The 26,875-nt window shown below is 36.9% G+C and overlaps 1 protein-coding gene across 1 annotated transcript in view; it reads left to right on the top strand.

The window, feature by feature from the left end:
• FOXP2 (forkhead box P2) overlaps positions 1 to 26,875 on the top strand; it is a 356,192-nt gene that overhangs the window by 309,697 nt on the left and 19,620 nt on the right. Inside the window, exons 10-17 of the mRNA XM_021384892.1 lie at positions 3,033 to 3,120; positions 5,500 to 5,583; positions 9,940 to 10,141; positions 10,873 to 10,949; positions 11,089 to 11,190; positions 13,628 to 13,749; positions 15,101 to 15,170; positions 16,016 to 16,179. Of these exons, the coding sequence (XP_021240567.1) occupies positions 3,033 to 3,120; positions 5,500 to 5,583; positions 9,940 to 10,141; positions 10,873 to 10,949; positions 11,089 to 11,190; positions 13,628 to 13,749; positions 15,101 to 15,170; positions 16,016 to 16,179 (909 nt within the window). The remainder of the gene's footprint in view (positions 1 to 3,032; positions 3,121 to 5,499; positions 5,584 to 9,939; positions 10,142 to 10,872; positions 10,950 to 11,088; positions 11,191 to 13,627; positions 13,750 to 15,100; positions 15,171 to 16,015; positions 16,180 to 26,875) is intronic.

Genomic DNA, 26,875 nt, shown 5'->3' with positions numbered 1-26,875 from the left:
AAACCAATAACTCATCTCTTCAGGAACACTTCCCAATCCTCCAAAATATTTCCTCCCCTTAAAAAAATAACCCGTGTTTTTCTCAATTGTAAATCAAGTTAACAAGAGATTAGTAAAGGATGTGGACAAGATAGAAGATTGGGAATATGTTGATGAAATATGAAAGCTGACCAGCACAACTTCCACATAACTTAAAAGGCATGGCAAGGAGCAACGAAAAAAAAATACAACACTTGGGAATGGTTCCCAGCTTGCTGAAGGAAAGAATGTGTGTCGTTTTTTGGCAAATTGCAGCATACTGGACCCTAAAACTACAGCAACTTTATAGAGAGAAAAGTTATCTTAGAGATTTTTAAAAATGCATTAGATCTTGATTCTCCTTCCCTACATTGCCTGTACATGCATGATAAATAAGCGTACTTCACAGGAAAAAAAAAAAAAAAAACCTCAGAGAAAAATAATACTTAGAACAATTTTTACATTCTTAATGTTTCCATAAAATAACTTTTCTCCAAAATGCACAGCAGAAGCAGCCACGTGATGTGAAAATACAGCATAAGGGGTGCGTATCTCTTCCCACTTTCTGAAGATTACTGTGTTAACTCTCAAGGAATGGGCCACAGTCTGCTGAGCTACCATGTAATCATTGTGAAATTACACTGCACCAGACTTTCTTCTCCCACACTGCATCCTGCTGTTACATTTAAAGTTCCTCAGGGCAAAGACTGTGTCTGTCTCTATTTTGTAAGGTGTTGTGCAAACATATGGTGTTGCAATAACTAATAAATAATCATGAGAAGGCAGTAACCTCAGACGCAGGCCAGGAGATCCTACGCCATTGCTTACTTTCATGTGTTCTGTGCACACACACGTGGAAACACGGTGATGCGCACTGCTGATAGTGGTGATGATATATAGGGAAAGTCTCTCTCCAGTTCCCTTTCCAACATCTCTGTATCCAATTAACTGAAAACATTGGACAGTTACATTAGTACACTGCACACTGTCGTATAACTGAGGGAGTAAAATTATTTTGAATCAGAAATTCAGAAAACAAGTGAAAGGTACATTCTGAACAGCTTCCTACTGTTTGCACGGATTGTGCAGTTTTGTATCCGCGGGGTAATGAGGTGAGTTCCACTGAAAATAAAGAAACTGTAGGTTTTATGTCACACACAGTGGAGATGTATTGTCCTTGGTGGTACTTTAACATAAACTGCCAAGCAGGAGTACCGGTAAACAACTTTATAGTAAAAGTAACAGCAAAGGCTTTCATAGTTACTTGCATCTTCCCCAGCCATTCCTCTTGCAAGGACAGCAGAACTTGACTGTCTCATTTCACTCCCCCGCTGACCCCATGCTTGTGCCCTGAACTCTGATGTCGTTATTTAAATTGAAGGTACAAATCAGAAGAAGTAAAATATCTGTCCACCCTATTTTTTCACTTTTTTCTGGGAAACATTGTGAGAAATTCTGTCAGTACTTCTGCTAGAAAGTGAAAAAGGGGAAATTTGGGCAGCTCCAAAAGTAATGCCTCCTATGTCATTATGTCGGCCCACGACATCAGATGCAGATGTTGGTGGTATGGCAGTAGGGGCTGAAACTTCCCACCAGTATTCCATTACACACTGTTACTGTGTGACAGATGGCAGCAGAGGGGCAGTCTGACAGAATGGTGTCTGACATGGAAGTGTGTGCGGAGCAAAGGTGTGTCGTTGAATTCCTCCATTCCTTAAGGCAGCAGAAACGGTGGGTCACCTGTGCTGGTGCAGATTTACAAGCGTGGAATGCAGGCTCTTGTTCATTGCTGGAAAAAATGTATAGCTAAGGGTGCTATGTTCAAAAATAGTGTTTTGTAGCTGAGAATTTGTTCAAGTAGTATTATTGTGCTCTTTGTAGCTGTTGTAGTTTCCATGGAGATAAACAGGAGGCATTACTTTCGGAGCCACTAACATGTATTTCTTCATGGTACAAATAGCGTATAGTTCCTGTAGCTGCAAGATCATCGGTGAACCCACAAAACTTACCTCTTCTTGCAAACAGGGAAGTAGCCAGGAAATCCACATTCAAAGCTAAAACTCCTTTGCTCCCATTTCTTCTTCAGCCTGATCCTTAAGTTTTCTCACAGGAGAGCAGCAAACCCACTGTTAAAGCTCCACGAGGGATTTCTTTGATCCTGGAAGAAAGAGAACAAACAGAAATCACTGTCCTTCAGAAAAAAACAGGGCTGAATGAGCTCTGTAAGGTTGTATATACCCCACTGAATCCTATGAGACACAGCCATTCAGGCGTGGGCTGTACTTTATGTATAGATACCCACCCCCTGTGGTTCTCCTTCCCTGCTGCAGTGTGGGTTTTTTTGCTAAGCTGGCACGATTGCGTAGCCTGAATCTCTCCCAGGAGGCTTGCTGTGTGTGTAAGGTGTGTAGTTGTTCCTTCACATGCCTTTACATTGTGCACCGTTCCTCAGATCATGGATAACTGCCATCATCTTCAGAGGCTCCTTCCAGAACCTGCAGTGAAAATCAGTGATGTTCCCCTATGGTTTCTGTCATTCCTGGCTCTGTTCTGGGGAGGGGAAAGAACGTTCTGTTGTTGCTTGTGCTTTAATGATTGAAGGTCACATGGAGAAATCTAAACAATTCTACATTGATTCACAGTAGTTCAAGCAGCCTAAAAGCAATTATGTCTTTTGAAGTATCATTTATAAGGTGCTTGTTCATCTGCACCAGGAACAGCTCAGTGACGACCAAATGCTGACAACCAGCTACGCTGGCTTTTAGATGGCTTCTGTGATCTGGGAGATAGGAACTGGGCATCTGGCAGTCATCACGGGAAAGTTTGTGGAACTAAATGAAATAATCAATTTTGTTTCTTTGTATTGTTTTATCTAAGGCACGTTCTAACTAGATCTTTTTGCATAACTCCCATTGAAACTAATAGAAGCCATATGCACAGGAGAGAAAAATGGACTCATAAAGAAATTTTCCTGATCTTAACACTGTCTTATTAGTGTTCTCTTTCTTCCCTAGGCACCTTAACAATGAACATGCATTGGATGACAGAAGCACTGCTCAGTGTCGGGTGCAAATGCAAGTGGTTCAGCAGTTAGAAATACAGGTTTGTTACACAAATGTATCATCCTATTACTTATTTACTATTAATCTAAACTAACTTGAAAACATTTGCCTTAATAATTGTGGCTTAAAGCTGTATGTTTCTTGCATGAAATTTGTTGATATTCATGATTTTTTTTTTTACTTTAAGATTTTTTCACCTTATAAATTATGCAGTAATTATCTAACATCATCATTGTCTACAGTATTTTGCTTGAACTAAGACCCTAATGCCATTCATCACAAATGAAAAATACTGTCCCCGGAGCAGGGACTGGATCCAAGCTGTCTTCTCTCCTTGAAATGCTGGGTCAGGACGCCTTCTGCCCCTTGAGACCCAATGCGTGCCTGTGCTGTGCTGCTGGACAGAGGAGCAGCTGAGCTCCCTGCCCAATGGGGGGCATTTTTCTGGAAGCAGACAGGGTAATGTCAGACCCACTCAAGGAGTTCTCCATGGAGGTGGGTCCCCAAGCAGCCACGTGTCTGGAAATGTGGTACTTGGGTGATGTGGTCAAGCACCAACCACTAGGGCTCACTGCATATATGTGACATTCCATCCACCTTTCTGACGAAGCACCATGTACCTTACGGGGTCTCCCAGTATTGAAACAACACTTACCTGGCGCTGAGGCTTGGCACCCCAGAATGACTGTGCAGGATGCTCAAATCGTGTGTTTCTGTTCAGGAGGGCATTTGTCAGGACTCCATCCCCTCTTGGAAGAGTGCAGGGGAACCTAAGGGATGCAGGGAGGAACTGAGATCATTTTTCCATTTTGTGGAGATACCTGGGGAAAAAAAGACGTACGCCTTTCAGCTTTCTTGCCTTGTAGAGTATGTCGCCTCGCTGTTTCTGTGCATGCAAGAATACTTGTTCTTCGTTCAGCCAAGGCCAACTAATAGACTCTCATATTTTAATACTGGAAACCCAATGCAATGAGGGGAAAGTAAAACAATGTCATTTATTGTCATTTGCCTTGAAGTGGAAGTTTTATAAACCCAGGCAAAGCCGTAGTTTCTTTTATAAGATTTACAGGACAGTGTTAACTTAATTTTCTGTTACGGATTTACGTCATGGCAAATAGCCTGTCTGTAAAACAGCGCACATGTAGTATAAAGCCAAAGGAGAAACGTTTTTCCCACCCTCTGCCTCAAGTGCTCTTTTAATGAAAGTTGCACTGACCAAATCTTAGCCCATACACCCAGAATATCTGCAGCTATACAGATAGCTTCCTGTGGTTTTGAATTACAAGCTGGTTTGCTTCGTCCAATCTCAGTCTACAGGTGTAACTTTTGAGCTGAATTCATGCAAGAAAGACTTATAGAAGTCTGGAAAATATCAGTGTTAAACACCAAGTGATTCAGGTTTCAATTAATGTTGTAATCGGTTTGCTTATAACCAAAGCCAGCATCACCAGAATATGACTTCAAGCATTTCTTCTTCATTTGAAAAAAATGATTCTTTTCATGTTGTAAGATACATTTTCCTCTTTTAGGTTCTGACACTTCCATCAACAAGTAACATATTGTAAACACTTCTTCATGTTTGTATTTTATTATTATTATTTAATAATTGGAGTCTGAGAGTACAAACATTCATGTAGCACAGAAAGAGAAAACGGTATCAGTTAGGAAAAGATGCAGGTTTCAGTAATGTGATGTTTTGTAAAGGCAATTTAAGGGCTCCTGAAGAACTGTTTACCGTTTAGTAAGGATATGCTGTAATCTAAGAGCACAACTGAAGATTTAGCTTGCAGTGTGACCAATTATGCCATTTTTTGCTTTCTCTGACTGATAGTGAGGTAGGGTCCATCAGTTGTAATGAGACTCAGCGCAGTGTAGATGCCGACTCGGTGGCAGAGTTCAGCGTTTCACACTGCCTGGTCTCTGTCACTCTATTGAATTAGATTGATGATGGCAGATTGCAGGGGGCACTAACTGGACCTCAGTGGGAAAGGATGAAGTGTGGAGACAATCCTGGCAGGCTCTGTGCTTTGAGGACCCTTCACCCCTTCACAGCTGCTGGCACTAGTCCATAGCTAACAGTGTCCACAGGACTTTAAAGAGACACTATGGGCCTTCTAATTTATGGTCTTAGTAACTTGTTACTGTCGAGGCAACTGTGACCTCAATTCTCTTATTGACAAAAAGATGAAGTGTTATTTGTTTTCTCTGACCTTTTAGCATATGAAAGGCTGTAAAAGTTGTGGGTTTTTTTTTCAAGTCCCAAAGTTGCATTTCCTCCCAGATAAGTTTCTACTGACATAGACTTTTATATGCAGGAATCATTACACTGAGACAAGCCCAATGATAAGATGTATCACTGCAATAAAATAGCTGTATCAGTCATTTCTAAAATGTTTCTGATCTCACTCTTTCTTAACAGCTTTCTAAAGAACGTGAACGTCTTCAAGCAATGATGACCCACTTGCACATGCGACCCTCGGAGCCCAAGCCATCTCCAAAACCTGTAAGTGCATATTGCTTTATAAACAGTAAATAGGTCTATGAATGTAGCAGACTAAGAAAATGAACAATTTAGTGACAGTTGGAAAACAATGAGTGTGATGAAAAATACGGCAATAAAATGAAAGTAAAATGCAATAGCTTGTCAAATTGTATGTTTCTTTAAAAGTAATGCTATCTTTTACAAAATCTATCCAATCTACGCCATAGGTGACACTAAACAAAGTACACGTATAAGTGTCCAAATCATTGCCTTGAGACTGAAACTGGAGAGAGTATCTTTTTTTGTGATAGATTCACAGATACTAGAATGAAACCCACTTTGATGGATTTGAAGTTCACTGAAATCTGTGGCAATAAAAAGAAAATGTAAAAAGAAAAGAATGCAAGTACTTAGAAAATTTCTTAAATTGCTTACTAGAGACACCAATAAACAAGTTGTTATTCTTAAACAAAGGAGCATCCTATCATATCCAGCAAATATAATGATTTTTAAACACACTTATTGCTTGATTTCTGCCGAGAGCGCACTGTTAAGCATCTCCTGTGGTGATGTAGGGACACTGGGAAGTCACGACTGCTCACGGCCATTCCAGAGCACTGTTGCAGGCCCAGCCATGTGGCTGGAACTGCAGCCAGAGCCAAGCTTCGTTACACCCAACGTAGATTCAGAAGTACTGTCTGATGGAGGTCCAGTTCTGTACTGCTGGGGTGACAGGCATCACAGGACTTGTATGCAGAGACACACTGGGCTTATAATGCAAGTGGTGTGATATGTTAACTGTTCATTAATGTTAGCCGTGACAGCAACCTCTGTACGTTCAAGTTCTCGCAAATATGAAAAGGATATGCTAGCACTTGAAGATGAAATGCTGGGTATCGATGAAAATCTGCGTCCATCAAAGTCAGGAAATGTAGGCAGAAGAAACACAATCTGTTTTAAAGAGCACGCTTGGATATCACGCCCAGATAGTGTTTACGTAAAAGGAGAGCATACTCTGTCTCTTGTGTTTCCAGCTCCACGTACTTCAAAGAAAATCTTTGTCTGAGGACCCACTTTATAATCTGATGATGAATGAAGAAAGCGTTAGCATTTCCTTAACCCCTACCTTTGTGAGAGAAAATTTAGATGTGTCATTTTTGCTTTCATTAGTCTTAACTAAATTCTAATTTTTATTGTAGATTATCTAGAAGGAAAATGTGCTTAGGAACTTTAATTTTGTTATGTGTGGCTTGTATCTGAATAGAGCAGTCTGAGGGCTTTTTCCATTTCTGTGCATTGTGAAGTTCTACTGTCACACGGATGTCTCAAGCAATTCGTGTTGGGTTCAAAATGTTGCTGAACTGTGTGGGAAAAGGTTTTCAGAACACATTTCTGCTGTTTAATTATTTTAACCCCAGATGATCTGTAGTCTATCAAAATTTTGAGAATATTGTTTCTTTACAGTTTTAAGCGACTGTCTCATTTCAATAAGATTATTTTTCTCATTCCTTCCTATAGTATAATGTAGATAATCACAAGACAGAATAATTGTCTCATAAATCCATCAGGAATCTGCAGCTTGTTCTTTTCCAATTAATTATTCAATCAGTAAATTTTTTAAAACTCCAGCAGCATGGTTACATCTACACTAATAAAGAATTTTCAGCCTATAATCCAAAACAGAACCTGAATGAATAATGTAATTGAAGTATTACATTACATAAACCACACATGAAAGAATTGCTAATTGCGTTTGATGGTGGGCAATTAATACAGAATCTTAGATGAGCGATTTAAAATGAAACCACAGTTTAAAGTTCCCTTTGGAACTAGAGATATCTGAAGTGGTGAGCTGCACTACTGGCCTCAAATTGGTTTGAAAGAAGAGTGGTCAATACAACTCCCTCCCACCCCCCCCAAATTTATACACTGTACAAAAGAAGCTTCAAAATTGATATGATAGTAGAGATTTATGGTCTCATGTGCAGTGGCTCAGTTGAGACGGCCCACACATTTGATAAATATTAATAGCATGAATTTATTACCAAGGAGAAATGAGCTCTGTTGGTTCATCACTGCACCCTTAACAGCTATCAGTACATGAACACAAGGTGCAACCGCACTGTCTATTATATGACCCCATTTACTCTCTGAATGGTACTTCATTAAATGGTACCTTTTGGCCATGCTATGGATGGATGAAAATCAAAGTTATCAAGGCTGCGAGTCCTGAATAATGAGTTTCACCCAACCTTGAATATATTCAGATGAGCTGAGGTGGCTAAGTGCTCATCCTAGGTTTTACATGCTTTTCTTTAGTTAATAATAAATTCTATTTTATCAGTTCATGATTGCATGCCTACAAACATGTTATGCTTATTATTGCTGGCTAGGAGAATAAGTTACCGTAACATTGTAAACATAGTAGTTTGAATCTGCACTGATGGAGAATTTCTGTAGCTTTTGTAATTTTTAACGTGTCTATAACTATATACTGGCTACTATGTTTTGGCCGCACATTACCACTGTACCTGAAGTTGTGCTGCTTGATGCTTTATCATGTTGTGTTTTCTGGTTGGCAAATATATAGGTTAAAGCCTCTTTCAATGAAATGCTGTGGAAGTAAACCTTCCCTTACTCCCACCCCTCAATTTGCATGCTTGCTTGCAAGAGAAAATCAAATACACAATTAAAAGCTTTGATATTTAAAAACAAAGGTTAACAATCCATACATAAGAAAAGTGTATGCTACTTAAATCTGCCTTCACTTCTCAGACTCTCCTCAAATACTTTTTGCCATGGACAAGCTTAAACTCTTAGCTTCGTGAACGTATTAAATAAGGCATTTGGTAGCATTATCTGAGCTTTTTTATGTACGTAACAAAGAATTCCCAGTCCAGTCTGCTGGCTTAGAGTACGAGCAGAAGAACAGTCTGTGGTTTATTGGGAACAGATGCACTTGGGGATGCCTTCAGGGTGCCAGTCGTTATTATTAGACTGCTAATGTGCTTCTTCTGGCTGCTGCCCAAGAAAGAAGAACAATTAGCTGGCATATGTTAATTTTTGTTTCCCTAACAAATCTCTCTACTGACTAAATGTGTAAAACAAATCCACAAAGAAAGATCAATCAATGCTGTACACATCATTTTCTCCCCATTAAAAAGAGGTTTATCTTAAGAAGTGTATTTGGGATTTGAAAAGGCAGGTGTTACTAAATTATACACAAAAACCAAATTTCCTGTGTTTAGCCACTTGCAGTTACTCCATACAGCTGAAGAACAATTAATATTGGTTTTCTCGCTGAGCTCTATAAATTACTGTATAAAGTGAAAAGACTACAGATTACCCCTTATGAGTATCATTTAAGTATATGGAAGCAATCTTTTTATGTGCTGCCCTGAGTATAAATTCTGCTAATTGGATGCTATTTATGACAAAAGATGTATGGTAAATATGACAGAGGTAATACGAGTTTTTGATAATGAGGAACAGGGCCTTACTGAGGGGAGTAATGAAGGGCACACTGTTAAACAGCTTGCATACATTCTCACCTTTTTTTCCTTTTTTCTACCCTGACACCCACTTTCCAGAGTACATCAGCAATAAGTGACACTGTAATCATAAATTGAAAATGATACTTCCAGAGGAATTGGCAAACTTGACATTTCATTATATTTGTTAACACATGCCACAAATGATTGTTAGTGAGGAAATTCCATTTCCCTCTCTCCATCTCCAATCAGATTTAATTTGAAAATTTTCAGCCTCCTCCGGCTAATTTGCAATTAAGACAATTTTGTTTGAATATGTAGTAATGTCATTACCATTCCACCAAATTAGCAAGGAGACTAAAGGTCAGTGTAAAATTTTCCAGCTGGCTGGATCCTCTCAGCTGAGATTTGGGACTGGGGGAAAAAAAAAAAAAAAAAAGGAAAAAAAACCACTCTGGCAGCGTCAGAATAGCAACTTATTTTAAGTTGTGTTTGTGTGAATGTTAACATCTTTTCTTACATTTATTGTTGTTATTGTTGTTTCAGCAGGAGCCGGATCTGTTTTACAACAGACCTAAATAATCACCAGCTAGTTTCTGTTGCAGGCAAACATACTTTCTGTGAAGTCTGGTAGTACTAGAAGGAGTTAGTCCTAAGTAACATTGCAGCAGATTATTAGATAACCTCTAACAGCATCCTCTAATTAGAGTTCTTATGATACAATTTCATCCTGTAATTAGTTGAGATTGGCTGCTTCCTTTTGCAGCTTATTAGTGGCAACACAGCTGTAGAAGTGAATCCACTCTCATTTGTCAAACCTTTTTAACTCTCTCTCTCCTTTTTCTCCTTTTTTTTTTTTCTTTATTTTCCTTTTGGGTTTCTACAGCTAAATTTGGTGTCTAGTGTCACCATGTCTAAGAACATGTTGGAGACATCCCCACAGAGCTTACCTCAAACTCCCACAACACCAACGGCCCCAGTCACCCCAATTACCCAGGGACCCTCCGTAATCACCCCAGCCAGTGTACCCAATGTGGGAGCCATTCGAAGACGACATTCAGACAAATACAACATTCCCATGTCATCAGGTAGGGTGCTTTGGTTCAGTACTCCTGTTTTGATTTTCACAAAATTTACACAAAAACTTAAAATATTTTGGAGGCAAATTGTGGATATCAAAGAAGCAGTGACAGCTGATGATTTTGAAAGATTCTGCTTTTCAACTCTCATTCCTTCTGCCAATGTTTATAACAAAAAAAGAAAACTGAAAGGAAAACAAGGTTTGAAACCGTCTTCTCTTAGCGTAAGATATTAATATACAAAAAGGTTTGGTATTAGTGCAACATATACTGCTTTAGCTGTCATCAGACTGTGCTAACCATATTTAATTCTGCATACGTGTATTAGTCTCCCATTTCTCTGCTAGCCAGTGAAAAATTTCACAAAGGAATATTTTACGTAGCTGGGGAAATAAAATAGGGCAGGGAAGGAGGTGGCTGACTGACGCTGTACAACCACATGAAAAAAAAGCACTCAGATTGTAAGTTTTAAAAGGATCTTGCTGCTGGAAGCATGCTGGATGTCTGGGTGCACCCCTCGTGGCGTGCATGGAACTGACTGGGGTATGCTTCATTTGCACTTTTACATCAAGGAACACGAAAGAGACTTCAGTGTAATTTGACTGTGGCCCTTTGTGTGCTCCTGAGTAAACAGTTCCTTTGAAATTTGTGAACACGTAGCAAACAATGTCATCAATCGTTCCGTACTGTGCAGAATACCCGTAAGATTAATGTCCAGTTTATATGGTTTTATTTTACAGAAATTGCCCCAAACTATGAATTTTATAAAAATGCAGATGTCAGACCTCCATTTACTTATGCAACTCTCATAAGGCAGGTAAGTAGAGAGAAAATTAAGTTTCCTTGATTAAATTAAAATTCATTAATGCTTAAAGTAAGGCTTGGTTGAGAAAGTGTCATCCAGCCTAGTTAGTAAACCATTATTTTATGTCACTATGTATCTTGTCTCATTTCAGGCTATCATGGAATCGAGTGACAGGCAGTTAACACTTAATGAAATTTACAGCTGGTTTACACGGACATTTGCTTACTTCAGGCGTAATGCAGCAACTTGGAAGGTAACTTCTTTGCCAGCACTTTAAAGATGCCTCGCTTAGTTCCTTACAGATAGCACAAGGAACATTTATTTACATGACATAAGCAGATTAGTATCTGCTTCCCCTCTTTTTAACCTGCCTCTTGAATGGAATGAATTCCCTCTCTCAAAATGACAAGTGAAAGAATAATTTTGCCTCTGATATAGTTTTCTAATTTGGTGCAATTAATAGCTGAGGCTTGGCAGAGAAATGAGGGCCTGACACACTAATTACAGTGTGAGCACTCAATCATCAACACCTTTGTTAGTCGCACTATATTACTTTTTCTCTTGCATATTATTGGCTAATTAGTTTGAAAAATGTCTGTTTGCCTTGTGCAACAAATGGAGGCTGTAGGTTTTGTCTTGGTCTGTGCCTTTTGTACACATCATACCTCATCATACAGACTGAAGCTGCCACAGGAGTGAGGGCCATGGCTACTCAGCTGGAACTAAAAGAAAGTAAAGTGAATATTATCCTGTCAGAACATAAATGCAGTTTATTTACTTAGACAAAAGGGTTCATCTATATCCCTGTCCAAACAACTTCATTGTCTGGATCCTACAAGGAGCTAAAAAAACGTTAGTTCTGTGCATCTATTTTTGGAAAAAGAGCAACGTCTGGAAAGATAAGGGCACTCAGCACAGACTAAGTGAACTGTTTTATTTTCATTTCAAAAAGCAGTCAGAAACATCAATTAGCCACAAGCCATTTGGTACAAAAGGGGGAAAATGTTTGTAGCTGAGAAGAATAGAGGCAGCAAAGCACTCATCAGCATACTAAGAATTTTAGACTGTGAGATATGCTAAAGTGAATTAATTTGGATTTAAAATGCAAATTAATCTGGCGAGCGATTACAGATATATGGGTGTGAAGCTCAGAATGCTTTTAATTTACAAAATGTTTAGATGTTATTAGTTGCTACCGTACGTGGTACTGTACTGTAAATGAATGTAATTGTTTTATTTATGCATGGTTACTTGATATGTATTTTATAAGATGAAAATGTCAGAGGTAATCTGTAGAAAATATGGTTTAGAGCTTTTTCAATAAGTAATATTTATGTTTAAGATTTACGTTTTCTTTTGTTACTCATTAGAGAATGTAGTGAATGCTCCGTCATTTGATTTACTGAAAGAAATTTTAAAAGAAATGAAAGGTGATTTAATATCTTAGCTTGGTCTCATCTCCACAGCTCGGGGATCCAGCAAAACTCATTCTGAACAGCTTATTAGTTCTAACTATATCGCATGCATAATAAAACTGCTCATTTGCTCATTAATATTAAAATTATCATATTCAGAGCCATGGGCATTAAGATCAATCAAATCCTTGGATTTCAGGTCAGATGCTAGATCTGCTTATGCTCCCCCCCCTCCTTTTTTTTTTTTTTTTTTTTTAAGAATTCTTTTCTTAAAGCAAGCCAGAAGCTTGTCTTTGTGCAAATAGAAAGAAATCTTCATCAAAATTACTTTGTTTTATATTCGTAAAATAAGAATTAGGTCATTACTGCCTGTACTTGATAGCTATATGCCAGTTTACCTTGACAGGAAGAAATATTTGCTTAGATTTATAATTTGATTTATGGAAAATACTCAAAGTAAATTATGCTGTCTGCTGTATATTTATTATAGTTTAAATTTTAAGAATGACTTAATTTGATTTAAAAATGTTAATTTTGAGTAATTACTGCAATACAAAGCAGCCAACAACATCTGTTTGCACAATTGCGGCTGAGAAAATGTACAGTCAGGTTATAGGAAAGACTTTCAATTCAATTTCAGTGTCACGGTTAAAAAAAAAAATAGAACTTTAGTGAGAAAATCTTTTTAAAAAGCCTAAGTATGTTCTATTGTGCAGGGAGAGTATTGCAAAGTAACTTGCATATGTCATCTAATAATACAGAATAAACAAACTCTGTCATTTCGTTATTATAGGGATGAAAAGAATGCCTTTGAGCTTATTTGCATAAAGCTTTGTGCAAAATTAACACTTGTCACTGTAGCCTTTTTAGCATTTTAATACCTCAAGCAGGACTGGTTCCTTTGGACATTTCAACCATCCCCAAGTGCTTGATCAGGGACACAACAGAGCTGACCTAATTGTTCTGGCATTTTCAAAGATACTGTAATTTGTACAGATATTGCAATTTAGACCAGTTCAATGAAAGGAAGGTTTTGACACAGCTATTATTAAAATAGCTTGGAAGGTTCTGTTATCACAAAGTTCAAACTGCAGATTCCAGTAATTTGTAAGTTTGGGGTTTACAATATTATACATATTTTGCATTTAATACTTAAACTAAATTGAGATTTTCACTATGATTTAGAATAAGAAGATTAACAAAGTATACTGCATAGGCTGCCTTCTTAAATTGTATTAATTTTACTACCTTTTCCCCCTTTTGTGTCTGATTTAGAATGCAGTGCGTCATAATCTTAGCCTGCACAAGTGTTTTGTTCGAGTAGAAAATGTTAAAGGAGCAGTATGGACAGTGGATGAAGTAGAGTACCAGAAGCGAAGGTCACAAAAGATAACGGGGTACGTTGGTGGTTGGTTTTGTTCAACTGAGTTGTTCTGTAATTCTGTAACCTGAGTGAGTCCTCTGTGTACTACAACCTGACAGACAAAGCAAGCACTTATGTGGAGAATATGTAGCAAGCTAATAGCTATGCTGGTGCATTCTCTTCAGTGAGCTAACATTTCTTTCGTGTTTTTTTTTTTTCTGTTTTATAAATGCTGTTTTCTGTACAGTCTTGCCTGCCTGAGTTTCCCATATAGTTTGCTGCAGAGGAAAGCGATAATGGTTTTGTTTTTTTCAGTGTATTTCACCATATGTTTGTCATTTTAATTCCACCTACCATAAGTTCTTCTACTATATATTAAAAATAGTCCTGTGTACATATGTTGCCCATGTGTTGGAGTTTCATACACGCTTGTTTTCACTGTAAACCTTTGACAGAAGTAGGGAGTCGTTCAAGGTCATTTTGGAATATAGGTATCATACACTACAGTACTGACCTCAAAAATATCTTCTTGATGAGGGTAGTATTCATGAGAAGCCTTCACAGGAGGACCTTTGGCATGCTTACTGCCCTACTTTCAAATTAATCCCATGTCAGTATGACTGGTTCTGTGGATGCTTTTTATTCCTTTAGAGTATATAATTAGTTCTGATAAAACCACTCAGAATACCAAAGGTGCAGAGAGGAAAGCTGGAGGTTTTTCTTTGCAGGAAGGTATTCTCTTTCTGTAATGGATCTGTTTGTAAACAGCCACCCAGCTGACCTCTGGGGTCCTCTGAGACCTCCATTTTATTGAAAACATAATTTTATGGTGATACAGCATACGGTATTTCCAATACATTTCAAATACAGTGTGTTTGATTTGATGGGAAGCTAACTGATCCACTGTATCGTTCATTTACTGTTATTTATATGTTGTTGTGCCCTCCCCGTTTTTTGGAAGTGAGGAGAAACATCTTTTTGTTCAGCACCTTAGAGAAGCTGTATGTAATGCATTCAGATGCGTATCAGTGTTAGTTCAGAAAACCAAAACCAAATGGCACGGCAAGCGCAGTCGAGGCAGGTGTTCTACAGAGTTTAAAGCTATCTCTGTCAAATTCTTTCAGTGAGTTCAGAACCTTTACAAATCACCATGGCCCTGCTCTTGGAGCAGATTTCCACGTGGGTCTAATTACAACAAAGCGCTTGCTTTTCTGATGCAAGTAAATCACTGTGCTCTGCCAGGTTGAGCCCCTTCACCCACAACTTCATTTCATTTTTCCTTCTAAAATTCATGTCTTCTGAGCTGAAAGACCAATCCATTAACCCAGCGAGCCAGCCAAGATGTCTGCTTGTATTTTAAACTTTGAAAAATTGTTTATTTTCAGAAGCCCAACATTAGTGAAAAACATACCCACCAGCTTAGGCTATGGAGCAGCTCTTAATGCAAGCTTGCAGGTAAAAAAAAAACCAAAAAACACAAATTATTCTTTCTTTGTACACATTAATATGAAGTATCTTATTTCTTTTATTTCTTGCTATATTATGAGATATAGAGTAACTTACATTTATGTTTATGTAAATGTTATGGTCATCCTAAATAGTTGGGTTTATCTTCCAAGTTAGTTGTGTTACCTAGCACTGCAAGAAGTACTGGTTCTTATTCATGCTACTTTTGATGTGGAGAAGCAAGAAGGACACCCTGTGGCAAAATCTGGAACACTCAGTTTTGCTGCAAATGTTAGATTGATAGAAGGTTTTGCAAATGCATGTGGATATGCATTAATATTTATCCAAGCTGTCATAAATGATTTCACATCCTAGTGTTGGGGAACATGGTGCTCATGGCAAAAACTTTAAAGTTTAATTATAATATATAATTTTTATGCAGAAGAGGCAAATGTCAGGACTTTTTTATTTTGAGTTAAGTTCTGGTCATTTTTTAAAGTATAGCAGCTGCCTGCATTATAAAGGAACCATACATTGTGTGGAAGGGCATAGGGGTTAAGCATAATTCAAAGTCAGAAAATGATGTAAAACTAGAAAAGTGCTATGAATATCAGAGCATAGTTAATAATGGAAAATAATGAAAACTATGGAAGAGAAATAGTAAACCAGAAATGGAGATTCTGTTACAATCTGAATCTGAAAATAACTGGAAAATGTACAAAATCTTTCTGACTTCCTGTACAGCTGCCAAAAATGAGCTGCTTTGTGTGTGTACATTTGTAAATGTATGAACATGAAAGGTGGTTTGTATGTGTGAGAACTGAGAATTTTATTTTTATTCTTCATTTTGCTAGGCTGCACTGGCAGAGAGTAGTTTACCATTGCTTAGTAACCCGGGACTGATAAATAACGCATCCAGTGGCTTACTGCAGGCAGTCCATGAAGATCTCAATGGTTCGCTGGATCACATTGACAGTAATGGAAACAGCAGCCCGGGCTGCTCTCCTCAGCCTCACATGTAAGTGCAGTTAGTGTTCTTCCAAGAAAAGAATGCCTTAGTCTAAGACCCAATGTTATTTAAAAGTGCTTTGAAATGAGGGTAAGTGAAACATCTGGAACTGAATGTTTGAAACTAAACATTTCTATTAAAGCATTTAAATAGATGTTTCTTCATTTACTCTGTAGTAGGATTGGTTTCAAGCTTTTCTATTTGTTTTTCAAACCTCTTCAACTTGCTTGCAAGCATTGTATGCGACAGGAAGGTGGGCTCTGTTGTCGTTTTCACAGCTTGGTTTATAAGGTACAGTCAGAACGTGCATGTTGGCATTAGCTGTAATTTTTAACTGTGAGTCTCTAAACCATTTATGAACTGTAGTGGAGATATTGCCCATTTACATAAACCGTAAAATGCAAAGTTTAACTGTTGCCCACAGTTTACATAGAAGCCAGTAAAGTGTAACTTTTTGCCTGTCTTATAAATCAGTGTAATTACATATTCAAGTTTAATTACTGGTGCGTCTGTATTGGCAAGGTTTATATGTTATATTTTATGCAAGACTACGATTCCTATTAATATTTAGCAGCTAACTATATCATTAATTACTCTAAAATCTTTCCCCTACCATCTTTTTAATGGAGCTGAGAGAGTGGAAGTATTAAAAATTGATGTATTGTGGATTTCAGAAATGTGTCTGAAGCTTTAGAAATGCCTGGCCTTAATCAGTGGTGTCAAACGTGGCAGTTTCTTGTTTACTAAATAGTAAAACATGTATCTTGGAGGTATTGTTTCCCAGGTTATTTATATAATAATTAGCAGTGTGATATCTAAGTAGACTTAGATTTAAGTTTAATGTAGAATGATTTTTAATGTGTGTATACGGTTCTGGTCTCTGTTTTTAAAGTAGCTGATCGGATTTGCCTTTTTTCATTCCATTTTCTCTCTCACGTTTTTCATGTTAGTTTTAATTTCTGGAGTGGGCTATTTAGCAGTAACAGTAATTGAGACCAAACTCTCTTTTTACTCACTCTCTGATGTGTGGAGAATCCATTTTGATCTGACCTTTTTTAAGGGAAACGTATTGCCGAGCTGGTTTTTTTTTTTTTTTGGCATGTTAATATATCTATGATCATATAGAAAAGTTTATTGTCAAGCATTTAATTGTTTTATTGCACATTTATTCTACTTGCTTTTGAAAATAATACACTGTGAACATTAATGTATTTTATCAGGTTCCAAACCATTACTTTTTCAAAATGGAAAAATTTGTCTTTTGGAAGTGTCTTTAGATGTATTAAATAATACAAAAGAAGTAATAAAACTTGAAGTAGAAAGAACATGAATATATGCTCTTGAGAGTAACACTACTCTAAAACAAGTAAAGTGAGCAATCAGACAAAAGTTTTTATATCCCATGCTTTATGCTATCAACCATGCAGTGGGTAGCTTGAGGCCTTTTACTTTTAGCAGTTCTCTTGAGTATGCTAATGCTCTCTTCCTGTATAAAATGCCAAGACAATAAAACTTTAAAGAGCAAACAAGAGTTAGATCATGTGTGTTAAAAACAGCTATTTTACAGAAAAGAATGACACTTGCTATTAAAGTTGTTTTGTAAGTGTTTGGCAGAGATGTTTACATATCCTGTGTACTGTCTGGCATTCTGCTGGATAAACTGAGATATCTATGCATATGATTATGTAGATATGGCTGCATTTATAGCTGTGTTTATAGCTAAAATACTGCATATTGTAGCAATTCTTGTCTATAAAAAAATCAAATAACTTGAGTTACACTCCAACTCAAGCTTTAGCTTTCCTCTCTCATTTCTATGATATGTCATTTGTCAAAACTGGCAATTTCAGGACTTGCTGTAATGACTCTTTTGAAAATTATGTCTACATGTTGCTTAGTTCTTGATGGATTGAAGGAAGAGAATGTAAATGTACTGAGATACCACTGGAGAAGGAAACTATGCTCCTTAGAATTGTATTGAATACAGTGTTACCACATAAATATGTGACTATGGAACTTGCTTGTTTTGGTGCATTTATATTATTTTTTTTGTAGGATTTTTTTTTTATGATAAAATGCACATGCGTGTTCAGTAGGCAGTATTTGCATGCTTCAAACGTGAGCACATTATCAAAGAAATTCATTTCTGTTGCTGTAATCCCGTAGATGCTTGCTGTTAAAAAGTGGGGAAATTCTTCTAATCTTTGAATTTGTGCCTGGTCCTTTACATCTGATTTTCAGAAACAGCTTAGTGAGAGTAGTTACAGCAATCAACTTTCCATCTGTGGGTGGATATCTTAACATAGGTGAGTGAATCTGCTTACTTAGAAAATAGTTCCTGATCATTGGCAGAGAAAGACAGTAGGAATACAAATGCAACTAAATGTTTAACATTCAAATGATTGAGGGTAGTGAATCCCAGTCAGTGTATTTAGGGCAGTGACACTTGAAAAGCTTTCAAGTTTTTGCCTTGGGTAATTATATATAATATGTTCTATTTCTTATACTTCTTGAACACTTACAAATACTGAGGTAAATCTAAGTTTTAGGTGATCGGTGTAACTGCAGTTCCAGTCTGATTAAAAATTACAATTCTGTGATGCAGTGTGCAGCATATCACTGATAGAATCTCAAATCCTAGATTTAATCTCTGTGTTGCATTAAAAATATAAGTTTTATCTTTGATTAATCTTCAAATATAATTCCTGATAGGTCAATGTTAGGTAGATATCAAGTATTCCCTTCTTCACTGAGGAAATATGTTACTTATTGTGGACATAGACTGTTCAAAATTCCAGTTTCCTCTAATAGCAGTTGTCAGCAATCACTGTTGAACAGTTTCATTTAAATCAATACTTAACACTATTTTTTTGCTTCATTTTTGAAGCAATTGGCATGGACCAGGGTGACAGAGTACTACCAGAGTGTGTAGAGTTATCTCTTGTCCACACGTTCACGTTTTGGCAAATGCATCCAGGTGATATTCCTTTTCACTTCACCAAAAAAAAAAGGGGGGGGGTGACAAAAAATGGGGGAACTGCAAAGCTGTTAAGGAAAAAACATTAATCATTAGAAAACTTGGAAAATTTTAGACAGAGAAAATGTAGTCTCACAATAGGAAACAATGGTCTTACTGTCACTCCGTTAAAACTCACTTCAGCTCATTTAATAAGGAGTGGGAGGAGCTAACAAAGGAGTTAAGGAAGTAAAAAATCCTACTGATGAGGTTTTGTGGAAAAAGGCTGTTTCCATTCTACTGTGCAACTAACGGTGCAGCTAACCTCTTAAATTCTCAATTGAATTATGAAAATTATCTTATTCTAACAGCAAATTCTAGAATTCTAGAGATACTTGATTTTATTTTCTTAATGTATTTTAAAAGTACAGTGAAAAGCAAAGATAAGTCTTAGAAGAGTTGCTTCTTAAAATGGGAGTTCATATAACCTGACATTGCATGAATGGAGAGAAGGCTGCAAAGTGACCTGATAGTGGCCTGTCAGTATCTACAGGGGAGCTACAGGAAAGAAGGGGACAGACTCTTTAGCAGGGTCTGTGGTGACAGAAAAAGGGGAAATGGCTTCAAGCTTACAGAGGGTATATTTAGGTTGGATATAAGGAAGAAGTCTTTTACAGTGAGGGTGGTGAGGCACTGGAACACGTTGCCCAGAGATGTGGTTGATACCCCATCCCCGGAGATTTTCAAGGTGAGGCTGGATCAGGCCCTGGGCATCCTGAACTATCTAGCTGTGTATGTCCCTGTTCGTTGCAGAGGGGTTGGACTAGATGGCTTTTAAAGATCCCTTCTAACTCTTAAGGATTCTGTGATTGTATGATCTCATGTTCTGCCTGTGAAGAAATGAGTTCCAGCCATCTGTGGTTTTAGTCACCTTTTCCTTTGTCTTTTGTGGTCATTCCCAACTCTTCCCCTTTACCTTTCCCACTCCTGCCCTGACTGGATCATTTTCTCTTTGCAGTTCTATCTGCATAATCATCAAACTTTCTTTTTTTTTCTTCCAACTTTTTATCTTTAAATTTTATTCCCAGAGGCAAATGTGATTATTCTGCTGTAAGATCATTTACTTTTGAGGTGCTTCAGTTTGAAAGCATTCCATTGTCAGGTCGTTCCCATATCTGATTATTCCAGTCCCCCACTGTTAAGCTTTCACACCACTTACAGTAGGTTACCTATCATTCCAGTTTTAATCCCTTTCATTCCCTTGTTTCTTTAACTTCATAATGTTCTAGTCCCCTGTCTTTCCTTTTCCTTTTTTTTTTGGTTATCATCACATTATCCCATTTCATGATCTCTTTGCATTCACCTTGGAGGCTTGTTCTGTTCTAGGAGACTGCTATGATCCAACTCTCTTGTTCATTGTATAAGACTTACACTTCTTACGTAAGTCAAGAAAATAAACTCTCAAAATGCATCAATTAGAAGGGATGTAATAAGCATTACTGAATAGGTGAGAAGCATGTAACTGAGCCAATGAATGTAGTAGCAATTGCAGTTTTGCTGTGTATCTTTGTTCATCAAAAATGTTTCACTTAATCACGTGATGTTTTAATGCCTGCTTAATTTAATTTCACAGATTTTTATTCATAAGTCTCAAGGAATAAAAGTAATGGACAAAAAGACTTCGACAACAATTGATTTTTATTTTTCTGTGGAAAGAGTAACAGCTGAGAAACATTGGATCTTAAAGGTTACAGCTTTTGTCTGAGCATGTTCCCATTGAAAGCAGCTCCATTGTGAGAATAAGCAGTGAAATAATTTTGCCTTTACTTAGCACTAGAAAGCAACTGAAAGTGACAGGCTAGAGCAGCAAAACATTACATTATTATTATCTTGTTTTATTACCATTTTGTTGTTTTTTTTGTTTGTATTTGTTTGATCTTTACTGATTTTATGGATCATGCAACTGAACTCTTGACTTTTGACTGTGCCTCCCACTCGCCTTCATACAGAGCCAATCACATGTAGGTGCTACTGGAAAAATTAACAGTGATGTTCAGATTGATAGTATTTTTCGCTATTCCTATGGACATAGCTTTTCACTTGAATATTTTCCTAAATATTTATTTTCTCATGTTTTTTGATTTTGCATTACTTTACTTTTCAATCCACTTTTGCTCTACATTTGGTTCAGTTCATCAATTTTCTTACCTTTCAAGACAGATGTTCCAGTACTTTATCATTTCCTCCTTAGCTTCTTAAATGTTACATGTCTTACTTTGGATCAGTAGTTGCTATTTCTTCTTTACATTATTCCAACCCCAATTGTTGCACTTTTACAGTTCATTCCCAATGCTCTTGACAAAAAGATCACTCCAGAGATACAGTGCCTTCAATTGAAAAGTGTCAGATCCCCATAGCGTGTCTCGTAGAAGTTGGTAGGCTCCAGTGGGGTTTCACAGACACTTTGGAAGCTGTCATTGCTGAAAACTTTGTGGCACTGCTGTCATGAATTCTCAGCATATGGATGGGCAAGGTATTTATACATTTTATGTAAAAAATATGCATAAGAAAAGGCAGCATCTTAAACACTGCTACAGCTGTTAAAAATGTACAGTTTGCACCGAAGTTTCTCAGTGATGCGGCTGTATAACAATCTTGAATTTAGTTCATAAGAGACTCTTGCCTTTGTACAACATAAAAGCTGAGATGGTAGTGCCATTTGCATGCCATTTTAGAAATATACTGCTTAGTTTTCAGTTTTATTCACTTTCTGTGGTTCCATTTGGATTTAGAATAACTGTAACATTATAAGCCAAAGGTTTTTTTGGAGTATCTAGATAATTTTTATAGACGTGTGTCCAAACAGTCTTTGCATTTAAATGTCATGTAAACAGACAAATAAAAACATACAGTTGTATCCAATTGGTAATGTTTATATTAGCAGTTCAGTGGGGTTTTAAATAGTGATCTATCAAGTCAAGCAGAGATTCACTGAAAAATCGAGAATGTTTTGCTGGATAATATTTATTATCTGACTATTATTTAGTCTTTAGCATTTGTAGAAAACTCTTAACACAGATGTTAACACTAAAAATTTCAATACAACCTTTTTTTTTTTTTTGTAAGGCGTTTATAGAAAGCCTTCATCTCAATGAGAATTCCCATGTGTAGAGCCCACTGAAGTAAGCAAATCTCAAGATGATGTAAGGCATGATTATACCTAGTCAAGTCCATATACAAAGGCAGTCTTCACAACATTCTGGCAAGCTGCAGTTGGCAAAATACAATTTTGCCATCCAACAGTAGGCTGTGATTTAAAACAGTGCTGGGAATATGTATATGTAGTGCAGACCCCTATGTAGCCTCTGTTAGGCTTATAGTTGTAGTATTTCTCAGGTCTTTTGACTGTTTTCTCCAACTAAATAATGATATTAAAAGTATTTCTTAAATTAGGCTGAACAAATCCAGTAGTCTTAATCTTTCACCAAGACTAAGTTCATTTTTTCCACTGTACCCATTAATGGCAGTTTAATGATGTTACAGAACCTCTCACTAACCTTTTTCAAAGACATCCATAGGCTTATGATTGAGATGGATAAAGAGAAATGTTTCTTTGATACAGTATTATGTTGTGAGAGTAGTACTCTTACTAATTAGGGACTTCCACCAGGTTGATTTTTTTGTTGTTCCTTCCCTGTTTCCCATCTTTTCTTCATTCCTTGCAAATTTGGCATTATCAGACATCACACATGAAAAATGTTCTTTTGTTCTAAGAAGACAGGACATAAGACTCATGTTGTGTACAGCCATGTGTACTCAATTTCTCTCCTAAAATTATCATACTTCATCTCAAATTTGAAAGCCATTGCAGAACTTCATTCCTTTGATGACTGTAAGCCACATTTGCATTTGCAGACTAAATATATTCCAATTTAGGTTTACTAATACATGATCTAGCTCATGTAGTCATTCTAAGTCTTTCTGTTTATTGTTAAAGTGTGTTAGAGCAAGCACGCTCTGAACTTCAAGTCTTTGTTTTTGTAGGCCATGCAACCTCATTCTGACATGGTAGGCTGTCCATTTTTCTCATTCTTTTAGTGGCTATTCTGTAAAACTGGTTTTATTTTCATTTACAGATGTTAACAGAGTTGTTTGAAATATTCTAGGCATAGTTATATACAAGGTTTCTATTTTCTTCTGTCTTTATGGGAAAAAAAAACAAACAAACATTGGCTTAGTTTAGCTTTTTAGGTAGTAATTGAACTGTTTAATTTTTGTAAAATATCTTCAGATGTAGTTTGAATAGAAGCTGTATGCTACACTACTGTTACGCCACTGCCCTCATTTGGAATTGCATCTAGCTTTGTTTTGAGAAGTGTTTGACACAATGCCAGTTGGCATTAGACTGACCTTTTGGTTTCACATACTTGTAGTGAAACGATGACTGGTAACTGTGAAATTACCTTGAGAGGAGACTGCATGGGCTTTTGTATTCATGTAATAATGAAAGAAATGGTTATGCTTTTGTACCCACCTGGTATTGCTGGAATTACAATTAAAAATGTGTATATTTTATAGATATCTACAGATGTAGTAATGAATGAGGTATTGCACTGTGTATATAGTTCATTAAGTGGAGAATGTTCCAGCCTACTCCACTGTGAAGCAGAAGCCTACATTAAGCATAGGCCAAAGTATGATGCTAAGATGCGGGATATATTAACCTAGGCCCTTTGATATCTCAGATATCTCCTAATCAGTTCAGTCTACAGGTAGAATATATTTGTTTTTTTCTTGCTGAGACCGTGTGGATATGAGATATTCTTCAAATGTGTTTCTCTTCACATCCAAATATTAAATCTGTAATTGCATAAAAGAATTTATAATTGCATAAAAGTGGGATGCATGATTAGCATTCATATGTTGTTAGCAATTTGGTGAAATGTTCTGGGAAAAAATAAGCTTTAAGTGTTACATGCAAAAGCAATCATTGGTGTAAATATGAGGTGGTGATGATGGTAATGGTAGTCAGTAATAAGTAAAGTCTCTAAAAATTGTAGCTAATGACTGAATGAATATGTGCTGATAAAGGTATATGCTTGTGAAAGCGTGTTAAAAGGAATGTTGTATGTAAACATAATCTCTGTCCTTCCATTCTTCTGATAAGACCTCAAGGGGAGAACACTGTGGACAATAAACTTCATAAATGGTATGGCAGATATATAGAAAAAAAAATGAGGAACAAGAGTTATCAAAGAAAACTCATGGCTAACAGTCAGGGTAACCAGTCTGTGTATCCCGATCCACATGAGACTCAAAGCATACAGGTAGGCTTCCACTTTGGAACCATGTCAAATGCCGCATAGAAGAGCTATGGGGGCAGATGAGGCATCAAGCTCCTAAGACAATTTCTTGGACACGTCATTTATTTGTATGCTGAGCCAGCTTTGTTCTTCAAGAGTTGATGAAATCAGTGGGCAACCCCTGCCATCTTCTGGCTGTAAACTGTTCCCCCGCTCTTTGGCTGTGCCAGTATAGTAGAGAGATTGGCCCTTGCTGAACACTAAGGATTGACAAAAAATATTAGGTTTGATACCTGAGAAGAGAGAAACTGAGTGGGGAAATAAGTCTTCAGAAAGCTTTTGCAGAAAAGATGGGAATAGCCTTGTCTGTTGGGAGTGGGACAAGAAACAACTGATGAACATTTCAGTAAGAGAGAGGTAGACTAGCCACCAGAAAGAAAAGAAGAAACCTCTCTGACTATAGGATAATTAAGTGCTGATATGTATACCAGCACAGAGAGACTAGGGAACCGTTGGTAAGGTAGGCTTCTAGGACTAAATCAGAGAAGCATCTCTCAGAAGTGATTTAGGTATAAATTATTCTATTTTGGGGTAGGTGAAAGGGATGAAGAGACTATGGCCTCTTGAGATCCCTTCCAACTCTATTTTCTTTTTTTATTCTTATGATAAATCTGAAAAAAATGAAGTTTTTTTCATGTATGCCATTTCTACTGAGAGGCTGGCTGAAATTGTCCAAGTCCATTTACTTTGTGATCTGGAACAGCTGTCACAGCTAAGTATCTTTAAGCACTCTTACTTTTAAGATTGAGTGAACCTCGGCCTTAAAGAAAAATATATAGTGAGCATAGGATTTAACTAACGTGAGAAATGTCAGATAGGACAATGCAGTCAGTCCAACACAGGTGAGTTTGACCCATTTGTCCCCGCTGAGTGTGATGTGTAGGTCCACTTCCTAAATGCTGCCATTGGTTATTTGGCAGAAAGCAAACTGAAGAGCTGGCCGTTCTCCAGGCTTGTCTTAGAAGGCAGTTCAAGTCCTAGCTCATAAGCACTGAAAAAAATAAATACTCTTCAAGAAACTTACCGTATGAAAAAGAATCATTTTGGTTACATCCTGCGGAAAATTTTGAAACAGTGCTCATCAAGCATACCTCTGAAACATCATTTTCAATGAATACAAAATGAGTGTTACAGGGCTAGATGTAAGTGTAATACTATTTAATCCCTTGCTGCTGCATCACAATAAAATTTTCAGGTGCCACTGCTGAGGAAGGTTGGTGATTAGCTTATAAAAACTCAAAAAATGTGATGGAAATGTTAGTAAAAAGGGTATTACCTTCAGCCTTGTTGTCACATACAATCAGCTCAGTGTTTTTCAAGACTTATTAATGTAGATTATTTTCAACAGAAATAGAAAAAAAAGTTTATGTAGCCTGTACGTATATTTTGATATATAAAACACACATAGTGCAATCCAAATTCTCAGCTTTTCCTGGATCACTGTACAGCTTTCCAGATGTTGCACAGACAGCATTAGCTTGCTCTGTTCACTGAGTAACACTGAGATATCTAGTTGTTGCTAGTAAGTTTCTGTGGAAATACTGCAATTTTTAAAATTTCACAACAATTAGGTATTACAGAGCATGTCACATCGGTGGCCTCTTTTCTTACATTTTGTTCTTTTCAGACTTGCACCTTCTGGATGATCATTCAACAACCCAAAAATACTCAGACATTCAAATCTGTAGTACTTTGTCACTTCCCTTTCAGTTCTATTTTAAAAACTTCTATGTTCTTTCCTCCTAATCTTTTGTTGAGCATGTTGACTTTTGATGTTTGAGCAACATGTAATTGAGTGTTTGAAAGACTTTTTAGAGGCCTGTACCCTGAGCTAACTTCTAGTCAAGTTTCTACTTTTTGTGGTTCATGACAGAGAAAATACATTTCTTTAGGTACATAAGGGAGCAAGCCAATGTCAAGGCTGAGAATTTTAGTAACAATCACTAGAATCGGAAAGTATACATAAAAGTTGTGTTTCTGATCAGAACTTGATTCCTAAAAATTCTGATCCTGTAAGGGCTAATAGCGCATGAGTCTTATTTGAAATTTAAAGAAAATATGTTGTTAATATATCAGTTTTCCAGTAAGATTCTTTCTTCACAGTTCAAAGATTTCGTATAATTACATTAGCAGTTAGTATTATTAACATTCATAGCTGATTAAATATCAATGCAGATAGGGTATCCTTATTTATCGCTGTGGCATTTTCTTGCCAAGTTAAAAAATAAAACAAAAAGTCCATAAAGACCTAGTCAATTCATTATCAATTTCATAATCTAAGAAATCCATTTCCATTAACCACTTTTAATCAAAGATTATTATTAGATTTTTATTTTTATCTCTGTAAATGAAATTAAATTGTCATGTGAGCATCAACAGATCTGTC

This window comes from Numida meleagris, chromosome 1, assembly GCF_002078875.1.
Source record: "Numida meleagris isolate 19003 breed g44 Domestic line chromosome 1, NumMel1.0, whole genome shotgun sequence".
NCBI lineage: Eukaryota > Metazoa > Chordata > Aves > Galliformes > Numididae > Numida > Numida meleagris.
The sequence above is the reverse complement of the archived record's forward strand: the minus strand, read 5'-3'. Positions and strand labels throughout refer to the sequence as shown.